At 43.9% G+C, this 18,309-nt stretch overlaps 1 protein-coding gene and 1 non-coding gene across 4 annotated transcripts in view; one reads left to right on the forward strand and one right to left on the reverse strand.

Annotated features, from left to right (window-relative positions):
* SLC12A8 (solute carrier family 12 member 8) overlaps positions 1 to 18,309 on the reverse strand; it is a 125,475-nt gene extending 107,166 nt beyond the window's left edge. For all 3 annotated transcript variants that reach the window (XM_058555955.1, XM_058555956.1, XM_058555954.1), the window contains exon 1: positions 18,214 to 18,309. In XM_058555955.1, the coding sequence (XP_058411938.1) occupies positions 18,214 to 18,264 (51 nt within the window). In that variant the 5' untranslated portion in view covers positions 18,265 to 18,309. The remainder of the gene's footprint in view (positions 1 to 18,213) is intronic.
* On the forward strand, positions 11,120 to 11,226 carry LOC131415091 (U6 spliceosomal RNA). The gene has a single exon (XR_009222324.1). It is a non-coding gene; the product is annotated as a U6 spliceosomal RNA (small nuclear RNA).

Consider the following 18,309-nt stretch of genomic DNA (forward strand, 5'->3'; position numbering starts at 1 on the left):
GAGGACTAGCAATGGACGTTAGCTCAGGGCCGGTCTTCCTCAGCAAAAAGAGGAGGATTGGCATGAATGTTAGCTCAGGGCTGATCTTCCTCACACACACATAAAAAAAAACCAGTAGCAGCTCATGCTATGAACTGCTCTTGCATAGGTTTAGTAATTACTCTGAATTCAGACATCAGTAGAGTCTTCCAATATCTTCAAACTACCACAGCAGTGATTAATGAACATCAGCTGGGTGGGAAGAGTCTAACTGGTGTGTGTATGTGATCTACAAACACAGCGAGAAGGCAGAAAACTCAAGAGTACAGGAAAAAAATCCAAGGTCAGAGTCACAGGGGCATGGCTCCTGAATGGCTGAGAACAATGGAAGCGCCCATGATCCAGGACCAAAGGCAGAGGCCAGCCAGACTTGGTCAAAACAAAAGGAGGATCCCTGCTCCTCTTCTCCCCTGGCATCATACACTCAGATCAAGAAAGGGCCTCGAGAAATCATCAGGGACGTCAATGAAGCCACCCGGGACAGATGGCCAGGGGACTCCATGGTGTCCCCCATCAGTCCCTAACTCCTTTTATCTGGGTATATTTCTGTTCATCTGTCTTTCACAAACCACAGATGATGAATCTCCTGAAAGTCAATAAATGTGAGACCAGTCATGGTGACTCAGAGCAAAGACCCTGCCAACCTATGCTTGTCCTTGAACAAATGGCACCAAGGGACCGTTCGGTGAATATAGGATTGTTTTCTAGGAACCTAATCTCAAAGTCAGGACATGGCGCAACTTCCTGTCTCTGCTTGTGTTCAGCTTCCTACCCTGGCTTGTTATAGGCCATTAGAAACAGTAATAACAATAGCAACAATCAGCAACATAGAGTAATAATTTAGAGAATGCTTACAGCTTCCACATCAATCCCCTCCTTTGATCCTCACAACACCTCTGGGAGGCAGCAGGAGAGGGCTTCATTTATAGCCGAGGAAAGAGAGGCTGGGAGGAGAGCCACCACTGCCCTAAGTCCCACAGTCGAGATTTGAACCCCCTGCTCCAGTAAAATCCGTACTTTGCCCCGAACCACAGCTTACTTCCCTTTTGTCTCTTAAATTTCAATCTTGCAGGTTTCAATTTCTAATACCCTGGACTTTGCTTAATTGTGAAGACATCTGCCTTTCCCCATAAACTCTCATTGTAGTTTTAGAAACTTTATTCCTCTTTCATTCCAGCCTTGTGTTTCCACTCTGAAGCCTGTTTTGTTGATTTGTTTGTTTACCTAATGGCGTATGAAAAGCCTTTCTCTCCCTGGATCTCACTGGACTAAGTCAGCCTTAAAGGTGCTTCACAGATGAACGAGGGTGAAACTTTAGGAGACTCTGTACCCTCAGAATGAAGGTATAAATGGTTGGAAATGGTGACCGAGCCATGACAGCTTATTTGGGGATGTCTATGGGAGTGTGCCTACCTTTTTTAACAAGTGCTAAAAGACCATATCTAAGTGTCCCCAGAGCCTGCTCCTCAGAGGCTGGAGGAAGAGCCTGGTTTGACCCTGAGGTTGCAACTCTGACGTTCTTAGAGAGAGGGAAAGAAGGAAGAAGAAACAAAAGCACAGAAAAAGGGAAAGAGGATGAGACAGAGAACCCTAGAAAGAAATGCCAAATAGGTAATATAGAGATGGCAGGGGTATTTCCCGGGCTCCCTGCACTGACCCACTGCCTCCAGGCATCAACACAGGAGCACCAGCTCCTGTTTGCCCCGTTCTTCCTATCTCTCCTTTCTCCACCACATCCTCCAGCCTCACAGCTCACGGGACGCCCTCAGCCTTTTGCTACTGCCCCAGAGTTGACCTTTTAGGAAAGTATTGGCTAGACAACTCAAACCAGCTCCCTTGCATAGTGACTACTTGGCACATGACTGGTACAATTCTGACACCAATTCTGGTGTATGGGGTTTTTCCCCACACCAAGCAATTCTCCAACACCAGCTGGATATCCTACAATTCTGACACTATGTACCTGGAGATAGTGTCAGAACCCCCAATTAAGGGCTCAGTCCTACAAGACTGCCCCCCGCTTCAGATGCCAACTGCAAGTCCAGGTTGTCACCTGTGCTTCTGACCCACAGGCTATTGATCAGAGGTCCCCATGATGCCCTCCATGGGTTTGGATTAATTTGCTAGAGCAGCTAACAGAACTCAAGAAGTCAGTTTACTCACTAGATTACTGGTTTATTATAAAAGGATATAGTTTAGGAACAGCCAGATGGAAGAGATGCATATGGGGAAGGGGCATGGAGATTCCATGCCATCTCCAGCCACTCTCCCCAACTCTCTACGTGTTCACCAATTCAGAAGCTCTCCAAATCCTCTCCTTTCTGGTTTTTATGAAGGCTTCATTACATAGGCATGATTGATTAAGTCATTGGCCATTGGGGATTGACTCAACCTCCAGCCCCTCTCCCCTCCCCTGAGAGTTCCAACCCTCTAATCACATGCTTGGTTCCCCTGGCAACCAGCCCCCATCTTTAGGTGCTTTCCAAAAGTCACCTCATTAACATAAACCCAGCTGTGGTTGAAAGAGGTTTGTTATGAATATCAGGATATATTTATCACTCTTATCACTTAGGAAATTCCAAGGGTTTTAGGAGCTCTGCGCCAGGAACAGGGATGAAAACCAAATATCTATTTCTTATTATAAATCACAATATAAAGACTGGCTGGCTACTCCACAACCCCGCTCTCGCCCTGCCCTGCCAGCTCTCTTTAGTTCCCTTAGCTCCTGCTCAGAGAGGCTGAGGGCAGAGCCATGGGTCTAGATGTAGCATAAGCAGACATCCAGTAGGGGGCCAGAATATCAGCTTCGCCCCCACACTCAGGGACCTCATATCCAGCTCCCTACTCTATGAGAGGGTAAGAACCCCCTCCCATCTCAGACATGCCCTCCCACCAAGGCCGTGGCTCACAGACGCCCCCTTTGCACCTCTGCCCAGTCATTTCTATCATCCAGGGGTGGGGAAGGGGAACAGCTGGGGTGAGAGTAGGCGATAGTTGGGCCAGTTCTGGGCTATCTTTTTATGCCCCAGGGGAGAGGTCTGGTCCCAACTGTTGATAACTCTCTTAGAACCTCATTTCCTCAGATTTGGGCCCCAGTCATCAATTCCAAAGTAACAAGAGTCCCATTCAGCATTCTGTGACATTGACACAACAGGCTGCGTGGAAAGGGAGGCGGCAACAGGATGTGTGCCGTGTTGGGTATAGCATCTACTGGGAAGCAGAGGTGGGGACTAAGAAAGAAGATAAAGAAGAGCAAGGAACAAAGCAGTCCCTCAGAATGGGCACCAGACACATGCTCAAGGGTAAGGTTCCTCTATTTCCCGAGGACCCTCAGCTTGGCAGGGACAACTTGGCAGGTTCCAGGGGCACAGTGTCCGGGAGCCTGGCCTCAGAGTGATCACAGCTTCATGGTGCTCATTGCTAGGGCTTTCCTTCCCGGGCCCCAGGGCAAGAAGCTACGCCCTGGTCCCTCTGAGCCCCAGGGCCTGCACCCCACAGGGAAACACCACGGCTGCCTGGTGGGTGTTTTAGTTCAGAAGTAGAAGTCTTGCTCTTGTGAATAGAGAATTTCTATACTCGAGCAAGGCATCTAGAAAGACGGAGAAGCTGCACCTGAAACTTGCCCAGGGTAGGAAACACTGGGTTCCCGCACCCAGCAAGCTGAGCTGAGTAAGAGAGGAAAGTTTTGCTACAGGCAATGATACAGGCTCACGTCCAGGAGCCTTTCTCAAACACCCACCTCCCGCAGGCTACCTGCCAGGCCTTAATGAACACTTCTGAAACGTGAGATGACACTCTTTCTCTCTTCTGGCAGCTGGAGGAAAAGAAACCAGGCGAGAAACTCTGCTTCTGCCCACTCGGGTCAGGAGTGGGTCAAAGCAAGATGCGGCCTGCCCCTTCCTCCCAGACGAAGCACACCCGCGGAGCCTGATTCTGCCCGGAGTACACACACGAGCCAGCAGTTTGCCTTCTGAGAGCTAATTATTTAATTATTAATCACACATCAGAGAATATCCCCAGCCACTGCCGAACTGTATCCAGCGGGCAGAGTGGGCGCCACATTCCCTTCCTCTGGCTCTGAATAGGCACCACGAGCTGGAGCTGGAGCTGGGCAGGGGGGCCAGCACGGCCACAGGCTCCATGGACCAGAGCCCAACTATGGTACCTGTACAAGATGCAGAGAGCTACATCCCCGCATCGTGGGGTTTTGTACAGTTTAGAAGAGATAAGACTTGGGAAAGCTTTTTGTACACATGAAGCACAACAGACCATTTTAAATGTGGGTGAGGATTTCTTCAGGGAAGTTGGGAGGAAATGCAAGAAAAGAGGTCTTATTGACCGTGCATTTTCTATTTTCCCCAGCTACGTTGTTCTCATGTTTCCGGTGAATTCTTGCCCTACAGCTAAGCCCTGAAAGCTGGAGAGCTGAAAGGCCCCTGCCCAGTCCCAGCGTTGGGGGAGCCAGCCCCTTCTGTACTGTACTAAGGGTTCTGGAATGCACATCCAGTGAGTGCTCTGCCATCCCAACTGATGCTGGAAATGGAAACAGCTCTATAGTGCAGGAGGCAGGGACCCACACGGAGAGGCAAAGTCTCATTTCCCTGGGTTGGAATCCGGGCAGTACCCTGGGTCAATATTGATTTGGTCATTCCTAGAAATGTGAGATCATGGCAGTGTGGGTCTCTTCTGCACAGGGCGAGTTCGAAAGCCAGTGTCTACACACAGTAGTTCCTGCATGTTTGATCTGTGGTTTTTCCATACCTGTGCATCTTAATCCTTGTCCAAGGCTGGGACTCTCCCAAGGCACAACCTGGTCACACAACCACACAGCCCCAGGATTGGCAAGACCCTCAGACGCTGTGAAAACACTGAAGTTGATGGGAAATCCCTGCTCGAGTTCTGCCTCCCAGAACCACATATCAACTCCTTCCCCACAGAGCAGCCACTTCTGCCCTCAGAACTCAGAGCCCAAAGGCAGAGTGCTCTGGACACCTGGTACCATCCCACAAATGACAAAATCCCACAGCAGCAATGCCATGGCCACGTAAACAAGAGCTTCCCCTTCCCTTCCCAGCCTCCTTGGGAGGCTACTAGAAAGTCTACCTGGGTTTAACACCAGGAGGAGAAACACAGACCCTAATGCCCTCCCCCAATAACAGGCAAACCAGCTAAAAATCAACTGCAATAGGTTTATTCTTCTAGGTGCTTCAGTGGATCAGCCAACATCATATCCGTTTAAGAATTCTTATGCACTGAGTAGTTTTGACTTTTAGAATAATGTTAACCTTTTACATACTCAAAATAAAACAAAATCAAACCAAATAAACATGGATGAGAGAGAAAAACTAAAATAGAACGCAAAGAGAAATAAATTAACCTAACAGTATTTTAAATGAAATCACATAACCACACTGAAGGTGAAAAACGAACTAACCAGAATAACTTTTGAACGTGCTACTTGTACTATGTGCTCTCAGTCAAAAGATAAAAATAACTACAAACTAATTTAAATTCTAGACAGAAAGTGTTTTCTGCAGAGGTAGGAGTTACCAATTTTGAATCTACTTTCTGTGAATTGTAGGATTGAACAAACAAGTAAATATATTGAATGGGAGTCAAGTTTCTCACTATTAGAGAAGGGAGTTACAACTAAGGAAAGAGGGAAAAATAGAAGAATTAACCCTGGGGTGATGAATTGGAATAGGAGGTATCAGTTTGAATTTACGGTTTTTAATATATATAGAAAAATACCTAGCTAAGTAAATATATATATTTAACATATATAGAAAAATACATAGCTAAGTGGCCATGGCATTGCTGGTGTGGGATTTTGATGCATTACTTAATGACAGAGTTATGTTCTGAGACTACATCATAGGCAATTTTGTCATTGTGCAAACATCATAGAGTATACTTACACATAACTAGATGGTATAGCCTACTACACACCTAGGCTGTATGGTACTAATCTTATGGGACCACCATCATATATGCGGTCCATTGTTGACTGAAATGCTGTTATATGGCACATGACTATATATATATATTTATATTTATAGTCCTCTCTGTCCACTTAAAGGGTCTATAAGCAAAGACACCCCAGTAACGATGAACATACACAGCATCCAGATCTTGGTCTCTAAATACCACTCCTGACATCAAGGAACAAGGCTCTTTGGAGAAATGGCTGATTCAGAGCTGGGGCAGAGAAAGTACAAAATGAGCCTGGAATATTTAGTGCCAGAACGTAAGGAAGTGCTAAAAAAAATAAGGATGGGGCCGGCCTGGTGGCGCAAGTGGCTAAGTGCGTGCGCTCGGCTGCGGCGGCCCGAGGTTCCCGGTTCGGATCCCGGGCGCGCACCAATGCACCGCTTGTCAGGCCATGCTGTGGCAGTGTACCATATGAAGTGGAGGAAGATGGGCAAGGATGTTAGCCCAGGGTCAGTCTTCCTCAGCAAAAAGAGGAGGATTGGCAGATGTTAGCTCAGGGCCGATCTTCCTCACAAAAAAATAAAAACAAAAAATAATAATGAGGACATGTCAAAAGGACACAGGAACCAGCTTGAAGGGGTTCCCGCTGACCAACTCTGAAATAATTTGAGCATCAAAATAAATAATAATACAAATAGAATATTTGTGAAATAAAATAAGAATCTGAGTCCATACAGATATAAATAAATGAATAAACTAATATGAGGAAGAAGGGAAAGTCCTTTACAGTAGAAGATCAATTAATATATGTAAGAGGAATGATGGTGTTAGAAAATCATCATTTTGAAACCATTACAGTAATATATACGTCATGTGTCACTTAACGACGGGGCTACATCCTGAGAAATGCATTGTTAGGCAATTACATCGTTTTGCAAACATCATAGAGTGTATTTACACAAACCTAGATGGTATAGTCTACTACACAGCTAGGCTATATGATACTAATCCTATGGGACCACTGTTGCAGATGTGGTCCATCGTTGACTGAAACGTTGTTATGCGGTGCATAACAGTAATTGATTCTGCCAAGAATCATCCATGGATACTAAAGCTAGTGGGTGAAAGATTGATGAGGAACAAGATATTTTCATAGTCTCAATGTATCCCCAACAAATTATTTATTAATTATATAAGGAAAGTTAGTAACTTTACAGTGAATTAACCTAGTGGACACCACCTTAAATAAGTAACCAAATTAACATCACCAATAATGAGACAAACAGAAATCCTGTACCTCATAATATGATGCCTTGAGAAGAGTACAATATCACTTCTATGGTATTCCTGCCAAAAATACAAACCTAAACCCAATCATGAGGGATCATGTCCCAAACTGAGGGATATTCTACAGCATAACTGGCTTGTGTTCTTCAAAAAGTGTCAAGGTCATGAAAGACAAAAAAAGACTAAGGAGCAGATCCAGATTCAAGGAGACAAAGGAGATGTGACAACTAAATACAATGTATGACCCTGAGTTGGATCCTGGGCCGGGGGAACAGCGATGGGATATTAGTGGGATAACTGGCAAAATTGGAATGTGGAACTGTGGATTCGATAATAGGATTTATCAATGTTAAATTTCCCAATCTTGATATATATACTGTGGTTCAGTAAAAGAAAATTCTTGTCCTTAGGAAATACATACTGTAGTACTTATGGATAAGGGGACACGATGTCTACGAATTACTTTCAAATGGTTTAGAAAAATATATATGTACTATAGAATATAATATGTATTAGAATACAGACTATATATATATATGGCATAGAAACAGAGAGAGAATACACAAATGATAAAGCAAAAGGACAAAATGTTAACAACTGGTAAATCTGAGTCAAGAATATATGGGGCTCTTTGTACTATTGCAACTCTCCGAGTATGAAATTTTATCAAAATTTTAAAAGTTTCAAAATAAATGAAACTTTTTTCAATAAAAGCTATTTTTTAAATAAAAGGAGCCCAGACATTTATGAAAAAAAAAAATAGCTTGTTCACCCTTGTACCCTGAAGCCCAACATGGAACAAGTATTTACTAAATGTGAGTTAGTTGAATGAATGAATGGGCTTGAGAAAGTGACATTAAGCCTCTCTTCTAAGATGGCAGAGTAAGCACTTTTCTACCTTCCAAATTACCACGAAAATGACAGAAAAGATGTTTTTTTTTGTTTTTTCAAGTATGAAACTATAATTATAACTAAAAAGGGGAGAAAACAAGCACCACCAACAGATATTTGGAGGGATTCCTGCAGATGGGCTTGGAGGGGAGGAGAGAAATCAGAGGATGCAGCAGCCCAGGGCAGCCGGGAGAAGAAACATCTTCCAAGGCACCTGAGAAGCTGCAAGTTCAGAGCCAGCTAACCCTTGGAGCAGACAAGGGCCACGGCAATCGCTGGGTATAAAATGATCTTGAAGGCTTTTGTCATGTCTACAGTAGTAACATATATGGCACTCACAGCATAAAAGATGGGGGGGGGGACAGAAAGGGCCCATGTCACTGCCAAGTTTCTACAGTTTACATGAAGCAACTCTAAATCAACTGTGAAAAGTTTAAAACGTATATTTAATCCCTAGAACAGCCGTTCTCAAACTTTTTGGTCTCAAGCCTCCTTTACATTCTTAAAAATTATTGAGGACCCCAAAGGGCTTTTGTTTATGTGAGTTATACCTATCAATATTTACCATAGAATTTAAAGAGAAATTTAGAAATTTAAAGAGAGATATTTTACAATGTTTATTAATCATTTAAAAAAACAATAATAAGCCTGTTATCTGTTAAAATAAATGATATTTATTTTATAAATAAATATATTTTCATGAAAAATAACTACCTTCTGAAACAAAAACATTTAGTGAGAAGAGAGGCCTTGTCATACATTTTGCAAATCGTTTTAATGTCTGGCCTGATGGAAGACAGCTGGATTTTCATACCTACTTCTGCATTTAATCTGTTGCAAAATGTTGTTTTTGAAGTAAATGAAAAAAATTTAGCCTCCCACAGTTCTATAGTTAGAAAAGGAACGAGTAAATTACTACCACTGATCCATATATGAAAAAAATTACTGTCACCCAAAAGATAAGAGAATCACAAAAAAAAGATGACACAGGATATGAGAAACAGCAGTAGCTGCATATGAACCAGAAGAATTAAAGGAAACTTGAAAAAATTAAGACCGTGTTGCTCAGAAGCAGCAAAGCTTTCATGACTGAAGACTGTATTTTCTTCTCCATGAGTCTAATAATGTCACTTGGCTAGTCAGTTACACATACACACATCTTATTACTGTAAATGCTATTTATAGGTTTAAAATTTTTATAACCTATGGAAATGTTCATTATAGTTACAGAAAAAGTATCATTTTTTTAAACCTTGACAATGTAAAAATAATAATCCAACTAACAAAAAATTAGAAATGAAATGAGAGAAATGGAAGAGTATATGTGCCAATGTGTTTTTTCATATCAGGAAGCAATAAGTGAAATGATAAATTGATAACTTGGTCAAGAAATTGAGGTATAAATATATTATTTAAAGTTATAATAATAGGTTATTATTAGGGAAAACGAAAACCAGAAACCATCAGCAGTGACTGTCTCTGGGGAATGGGGGTGAAGGAAGAGGGGAAGAAGGCCTTTCATTTTATATTTTTCTCTATTATTTGAATTTTTTTTTATTGCATGTATGTAGTACTTCTATGATAAAAATATTAACTTATTTTTTATTTAGAGAAAAAAATCATCACTTTATTAGAAGTATTTTAAAAATAAAATGTTGTACTAGAGCTGGTAATCCCGTTTACAACTCAACTTCATTTTATACAAGGGATGGATTCACCAAAAGATGGCTGTGATCTGAATCACATTTTAAACATATTGGATGAATACGACGCTTAAAGATAGTGAAGACTTTTGTAATATTAATGTCTGTTCTTAAAATTTGTATATCTTTTTTTAAAAATTAGAATTTGTTTTTGCTCTGCATTGTTCTTGACTGATAATTGCCTAAAATAAAAAGGGAAGGTTACTCAAAATGAGTCATGGCTTTCTGTTTTCTTTTAAGTTAAATTCCATGAACACTAGCATTCATATTAGAGCAAATTTATCATCTGGACCAGACACAACTATTTTTGGCATTGTGAGGGCTGCTAGGCCACCATGGCTTCAAGGTCATCAGTAGGCACCTAAATCTTGTCCCTGCTGACAGGGATCCTGGCTATGACTTACAAGCTATCTGCAGGTTAGGAAAAGAACATCATAGAATTTTTTACACAGACCAGTGGTTTTTACTCCACTACTTTTTCTCTTTCTTTATGCTTGTTCAGGTGAAGAAGAAAACACTCTCACACCAAAACAAAAACAAAGGAAATGTAAATAGGACCTTTCTCCTGAGAAGTGGTAACCTCAAGTATTATTCTAATAGAAATACATCAAAGCCTGAATAGGTGCTCCCTCTGAAGACTTTTCATGCCAAGCTATTCTAAAGCACACCACCATCTCTATAACCACTATAGTCTCTTGATTAAGGTACTAAAACTCAGAAGGAAAAATACAAACGATTTTAAGAATCAGATTACATTATACTTGATAATGATTGAAAAGCAAAAGAGATATTGAATTATACTCAGGTATGTATATTTCTTTAAATCTTACTACAATTATTTGATACTGTTCTATGAATATAGAACTACCTAGTGTTTAAACTGTTATCCTGAAGAGATATATTTTGGGCAGAGAAAGTATAAAATGAATAGAAAGACAAGCTAAAACTGTTATCCACCCCTATAGAAAGCCAGGGTGTTCAGTCAGGCCAGACCAGAGTCTAAGCACCACCTAGTGGCAGCTTCCTCAAATTACAAGAATAGTGATTCACAGTCATTAACAAAGCAGCTAGGATTCTCCTTGCAAACCCCAATCTATTAAATGATGGCAAGGACTGGCTTTTTCTATATCTGGCCACGGATGAAATGTACCCTAAGGCAGTAAAAAGTTTTGAAGTCACCTAGTCCTTTCATTCATAGCTAGGCAGAATGTATTAATCATGTTTTTTATTTTCCGTATCTTATGATGTTATGATATCTTAAAAATCTTGTGCTCGCTTCGGCAGCACATATACTAAAATTGGAACGATACAGAGAAGATTAGCATGGCCCCTGCGCAAGGATGACACGCAAATTCGTGAAGCGTTCCATATTTTTGTAATTAGTATTTTGGTGGTGAACATGATGTAATCTATGCAGAAATAGAAGTATAATGATGTACACCTGAAATTTTTACAAGGTTATAAACCAATGTTATTGCAATAAACAAAAAATTAAAAAAAAAAAAAAATCTTGCTGGCTGAGGACAGACTGACCCCGCCATGGTCAACCAATTGTTAGCGATAGCAAAGGGCTGGCCAGGAGCATGCCTTTCCTATACAAACCAACCAATTCCAAGTCTATCCCCCAAAGCACCCCCTTTATCTAACTCTCACACACCAAACCAATATTTCCCCTGCCCTAAATCATCCCAGGGCCAGGTACGAGGCAACTAGAGACCACCCCTATAGCCCAGAGCCCACCAGAACTATTCAAACTAGCCAGTCCTAAGCTGTTTGCTCTGCCCTGCCTTTCCCATGGAAACCCCAATAAAGGCTCTGGTCCAGGCTTTCCCCTCACTCCTGTTTCTGCCTGCTGACCAGATCCCGATGCTTCTCCTGTAGCCCTGTGTGGCACAGCATTCCCCCTTCTCTTGGGTAATGTAAGTAGTAAATTCTTCTTTCAATGGCATTGACCTCTCCATGTCATCACTCAGTCATCTCCATAAATGAAGATCCTCTGGGTACAAATGAGACAGAATAATTCATTTCAGTGAAGAATCACTTTCATTCCAGTTTCTGGGACACCTTCATCCAGAAAATGTCTCCATTCCACTTTTCACAAATATGCAGCATTTCCAGCCCAGTTATCATTTTCAGGGTTGACCTCATAGGCTAAGTAACAAACAAGGCTGTAAGATAGAAAGTGGGGAGACAAAGGAGAAACAGCAGGAAAGGGTGACGGTGTGCACATAAAAGCCTGACTCAACTCGACCCTGAGGATGATTTCTGCCCCTTCTTCTCTCCCAGATTCCAGAACCAGAAGCCTCTTTTCTTCTGCCACCTCCAAAAGTTGGTTCTGTCCAGGTACCATTGGTGGTTTGCAGTGCAGCTAATAGCTTAAGCTTCAAGACCCTTCACTTGCATTGAGTCCCTTCCAAAGATTATACCTAATTCTTTATTTGTAATGTGTATCCTTTTTACTAAACAGAATCCCTAAAAATCATACAAGCTTCACGCTCTACGAAAACTGGAAGGGCGAGAGGGGTCATGGCTCCAGCAACCCCAGATGTGAGCCTTTCTCTTCCACCCAACTATTCTGGGCCCCAGTTTCTTTATCTGTAAAAGGAGGGGCTAACAAGACGGTCTTGTTTTATGTTCCCTTTTCCTTTCTCCTCAGCTGCATTCATTTCTCTACATACTAATAAAGCAATATGCTATTACCTCGCATGCAAGGCTCACTTTGCATATTGGCTTTTTAAAGATGGCAAAACAGGCCTGAAAAATGAATTGCAAAAATACAAGTTGGTTCTTAACTGTACACTGGCTAATGAGGGCGCAGAAAACAAGAGCAAAGCTTTTGCAATGAAGCCTGACACCAATGCTCAAAATTATATCACAACCTAAAGACTGGATACATTCAGATCAACCCAGAGCTGTATTGTGGGGTCAGTAGCCGTGGTTCCAGCCTGGCTCTGCCACTTTTTGCACGTGTCTTTGGACAAGTCATTCAACATCTCTGGGCTTATTTCTTGACATGCTAAGCAAGGGGACTGGGCCAGATGATCTCCAAGGACCTCTCTGTCTCTTAACATGTTTGCTCTATCTGCCTCTCTTGCCAGTGCTACCTCCCTGTTCCCCAGGGCCCCAAACTTGACCAGACTCTCTTTGTTAATCTTACCATGCCAAACTAACCTAGGTAAGCCACTGAACCGAGGAGGAGAAGGCAGGGAGAGAAGAAAAGAGGAGAGGACAGAGAGGGGAAAGGGAGGGCAGGAAGTCAGGCAATGCTGGGGCGTGGCACAGGGTTGGAGGTGGGTCACACCCTGGAAGGCAATCTAGAAACACTTCCTCCCACACTTGGGCCAGTTGTCATGATCTGATGGGGTACCTACTCCCTGGGTCTGCATCAGGTTCTTTTCTAGGGTGATTAGCTCAGGCCAGCCAGACTTGAGCGCACAGACTTCCTAGAAAACGGTCACCATGGACCCACTCCTGCTGGAGCACAAGTCTCTAGAGGAAAGCTGGATGAAGAAGACAGAACACGAGTCACTCGTACTAGCTAACCTGTGGCCTTTGGTGACTCGTTCTCATGCCAAAGCTTCCCTTTAAGTTTCTCTGGAGACCATCCAGCCCTGGGAGAAGGAAGACAAGAGCCTCAGATTAGTTGGAGGCATTCCTTATTCCATAGCAATTAAAGGTTTTCAGTTTTAATATTTCCAGCAGGATGTGGAGATCCTGGCAAGAACAGGCCCTCAGTAAATACCTGGTAAGCTGAGCTGAATTTTCTCACTATTCCTGATGCTAAAGACATTGATCCTGCTGGACTTCAGACCTTCAGTATGTCTACTTGCCATCTCTCCCTGTCTCAGGCTACCTGCTCTCTCCTGCCAGAGTAATCTTCCTGACACACCATGTCCGTCACAGTCCTCTCTGTCCAGTGACTGGCAGAGACAAGCATACTATCTAGGGTCGTTAGCCTTCCATTCACCTCCCTCTGGCACCAGCTGCTCCTCAGCTCTCCAGCCTCATGTTTCACAAACAGCCTACTCTACTGGGTTTCAATGTGAAATTTGCTTCATCCAATCACTGAACATGCATTGCGGTTAGTGCTCACCATGTGATAGGCACTGGGCCAGCTCCTTCCACATATGGCATAAAACCCCTGAAAATCAGGTACACTCACCCCATCTCACAGTTATGCGAACAGACTACGAGCCCTTGAGTAACTTGCCCAGGGGCCCAGCACATCTAGTGGCACAGTCAGAATCTGGAACCCAGGTTCCCAGGTTTAAGTCGACCACTAGACCACACCGTGCATTAGTGAAGTGCCTAAGGACAGAGGATCCTGGGACAAGACTTGTACCTGCCAGAAGTTCAGTAGGTCCTCAAACACACACACATACATTCCTAATCCACTCCAGACTCAGCTAGGCCTAGAAAGTGCCCATCCTCCTCAAGGACTGGCCACCCAGCAGGTTGTCCTGGACAATGTCCCGCATTCTGGTTTTGGCCACTGGAATCATCCTAGATGTGGAAGTCCTGTCTCAGGTCTCCTGCCTGACTTTGCCATGCTGAGTCATGCATTTATTTGCCAACTGAACCTTCTGATCACTTACATCACTACCTTATGCACCAAGTACATACTCCCCACCTTAGTTTTATTATTAGCCAACATTTACTTAACACTTACTATGAACTGAGCACTATACTAAATATTTACATGAATTATCTCTTTTAATCTTCGTAATTCTCTAGGGTAGGCTCTATTATTGTAGCCATTTTACAGGTGAGGAAACAGATGCTTAGCAAGGTTAAGTAACTTGCCCAAGATCACAAAGTATTAGAGCCAGTACTTGAACCGAGGCGGCACATGTACCCTTCACCACCACATATTAACCTTCCGATTACAGCCTCTTCTCAGCTGATCCACTTATTACACACACACACACACACACACACACACACACACACACACACACAGAGCTACACCATCTGGTCCGGAGACAATGAAAGCCAAACCAAGAATCCACTCATTCACCTCTCCACCTAACTCACAAGCATCCCCAACTGGCCAGACTTCCTGAGAACTACTTTCCAGTAGCAGTGCCCAGGAGAAGAGCAGATTTGAACTGAAGGGTTTGGTGTAACATCCACGAGCTTGCCTTCCCATTGGGCACTGCCTTCTTAATTCCACGTTCTTCAGGCTCCAAAGCTCTTAGCAGAATTCCTGACTCCCGAGACTGGAGTAAAGGTAGAAAAAGGTTCAAGGGAAACTTCTGGAGAGCCAGCCACTCCCAGAGTTCAGTTTCAGACATGTTAGCCACCCAACCTGCTATCTGCTCCCCACACAGGCCTTCGATTAACTAGCCGGGTGGCTTTGCTCACACCATTGGGGCAGGGAGCATAAAGTAGACAGGATTAAATTGTGGGCCTTGGCAACACACACGCCCAGTTCAAAGTGCCTCAGGTTTTCATCTGTCGAACCAAAATAATCATCTCTACTTCAGAAAGTTGTTGTGAAGATTAAAGGAGGTAATGCCCATTAAATGTTCGGCACCAAGTGCCCACCAGTTGGTAGTTACTGTCATTTTCTTACCCTCTGGGCCTGGGATGTGCCTCCCAGCTTCCCGGTACTTTCCACTTCCACCATCTCAAGACCCGATGCAAACGGCAGCCCCCCAATCCCTAGCCAGGTGGGTTTGGTTACGCAGAACCAGCATTGAGGAGCATTTTCTGTATGCTGAGCACTAATGGCAGGTATTGAGGACATGAAAATGAAGAAGACATGCCCCTGAACTTTAGGAGTTCACAGTCTAAAGGGAGATAGAAAGGAACAGCTCATTCCAATGCCACCCAGGAAGTGCAGTGATGGAGCATGCCGAGGGAGCAGGGGAGGTCTGTCAGACCACGGAGGGCCTTGGGGGCCAGGATAAGGAGTCCGAGCTGAATTCTGAAGGCAGCGAGAAGCCGCTGAAAGGCTTTACGTAGAGGAGTCAAATGCACAGATTTATGCTTTAGAAAAGGATCACTTTAATAGCAATGTGGAGAAAGATGTTAGGAGGGTATGAATAATCCAATCAAGAAATGGTCCCTTGGGGGGTCGGGCTGCGTGGCTTAGTGGCTAAGTGCGCGCGCTCCGCTACTGGCGGCACCGGGTTCGGATCCCGGGCACGTACTGACGCACCGCTTGTCTGGCCATGCTGAGGCGGCGTCCCACATGCATGTGCAACTATGCAGGATGTGCAGCTATGACATACAACTATCTACTGGGGCTTTGGGGAGAAAAAGGGAAAAAAAAAAAAAAGGAGGAGGATTGGCAATAGATGTTGGCTCAGGCCGGTCTTCTTCAGCAGAAAGAGGAGGATTGGCATGGATGTTAGCTCAGGGCTGATCTTATTCACAAAAAAAAAAAAAGTTTAAAGAAATGGTCCCTTGGACAAGACAGTGCAAGAGAGACAGAGAAAAAGGGATGGATTTCAAACATATCTAGAGAGTGAATCCCAAAAGTCTTGACATTGGACACTGTCCAGTCCTTCAGAGTTTGGAGATTGAGGGAGAGGGAGATGGAGAGGAAGGTGACACAGAGGTCTTTGCATCCACCACATTTTAAAAATCAACTCTCTCTTAGGGCACTTAATGGCAATTTAACTTGCCTTGTGGTTTTCTGTTGCTTGTTCATCTGGTTAGTCAGTTAACATTTATTGCCCACTTAAATGCCAGGCGTTGCCTCAAGTGCTTGGAGGGTTCCAGTGACAAATCAGTTGAGTGAGAAGTATCAGCAAAGACCAACGTAGAGAAAAGATACAAGCAGAGAGCCTGGGGAATGCTGAGCTTTGGCTGGAAGGTGGGGCACAAAGAGGAAGATGCAGGGGCCAGGCTCGAAACAGGCTGGATCAGACCGTGCAGGGCCTCAGCTAAGGAGTTTGAACTCTGGGTCATGGACACGGGGAGCTATGGAAGGTGAGAGAGAAAATCACAGCTAAGCCTTAACAGATCCTTCTCACAGAGATGAACCAAGAATGTCTTACTTGTCTTTGTTTTTGGGATCTCTGGGGACAAGGGCCTCATGTTTTCCACCTGTTCATCTGGTTTTTCATGTGGTATCTTGTTCACGCTTAAACACAGCCCTCATTATTTAAGAAGTAGTCCACAATATATGGTAAGTGCATAAACACGTGTGTACAGTCTTACATATCCAAAGAAATGCATGTGAAGTATGGTGAGAGACTGGTCCAGCTAAATAAAATGTAAGCCCCCTGACAAATCAAGGTCTCTCTCAGGGTCCTCGACCACACTGAGAACGTGGCCACAGGCCTTTCCACCCAGAAGTGAACAGCTCTGGACGAGAGTTCTCAAATATCTTTGAGGAGCTATTCTGAATCACTCATTCCTAAGCAGCTTGAATACTTCCGGGGCCAGCTGTGGGGAGCTAAGGCCCAGGGTGCAGGAATACAGCCCTGGGCCTCCCAGGGGAAAGGGAGCAGTACCTTCTGCTGAGCACTCGCCACCTGCCAGCCATTGTGCTACATTTTCACATGTACCTGTGTACCTGAAGAGGGGGAAACTAGCCAGACTAGACTCCTCCAGCAAGTCTGAACCCCATCTCCCTCACCAACCTCTGCCCTTTGGCTCAGGACATCTGGGTTCTGGGCCCTGCTCTCTTGCTATTGTGTAAGGCCTTGAGTTGATTCTCTCCCCTCTTGGGGGGCTCATTCCCCCTGTTATAACGCCGGGAAACTCTCCTGCCCCTCTCTACAAAGCATGAGAGAAATCCAAGGGACGGTGAAAACTTCACGGTTGAGTGCCCGTTAAATGGCAAAGCCCCTGGGCGCAAGTGGTTTCCGGATACACACCTAAGTATGTTTTTTTATTTTTTAAGGGATTAACTCTCTATTTCTGGGGAAAGCTGCTTCAATTCCATAGCTATGTTGAATATTTACTATAACTAATGACTAATAGGGAGAGGATAAAGAAAAAAAAACCTGCAGACATCAGGGAATCCAGAAATCCATTTGGCTTCAGCATATATGAGGTTTTCAGAAATAAATTTACCTCCTTACACTGGTTTGATTCAATATTGAAAGGAGTCCATATTCTCTGAGTCCTCCTCTGACTGCTCATGGAAAACCTCCATGGGGGAAGGGAGGGAGTGTCCAGGATTCAAAATCCACTACAAATAATACCAAAGACGACTTTCTGCACACAGATGGTTAAGCGTTGGCTATAATATTTTCTTGATTAAGCTGGAATACCAAAACAAACTTCTGAGATGATAACTTTTAAAATAGTGCCCTGTAATGTTTCCCTTCAGCTTCCTGTCTGGTAACCCCTTACTCACCACCTCCAGCAGTTCCCTCACAGACCCCATAGCACCCAGGCCTACCTGCTGGGCTGCCTCGTGGAAAAGTTCCTGCACTTGAGACATCTGGGCCATTCTCGTGGAAATGGGGGTCCTGGCGGTCTGGGCGGGGAGACCCCT

Source organism: Diceros bicornis, chromosome 15, assembly GCF_020826845.1.
Source record: "Diceros bicornis minor isolate mBicDic1 chromosome 15, mDicBic1.mat.cur, whole genome shotgun sequence".
Taxonomy (NCBI): Eukaryota; Metazoa; Chordata; class Mammalia; order Perissodactyla; family Rhinocerotidae; genus Diceros; species Diceros bicornis.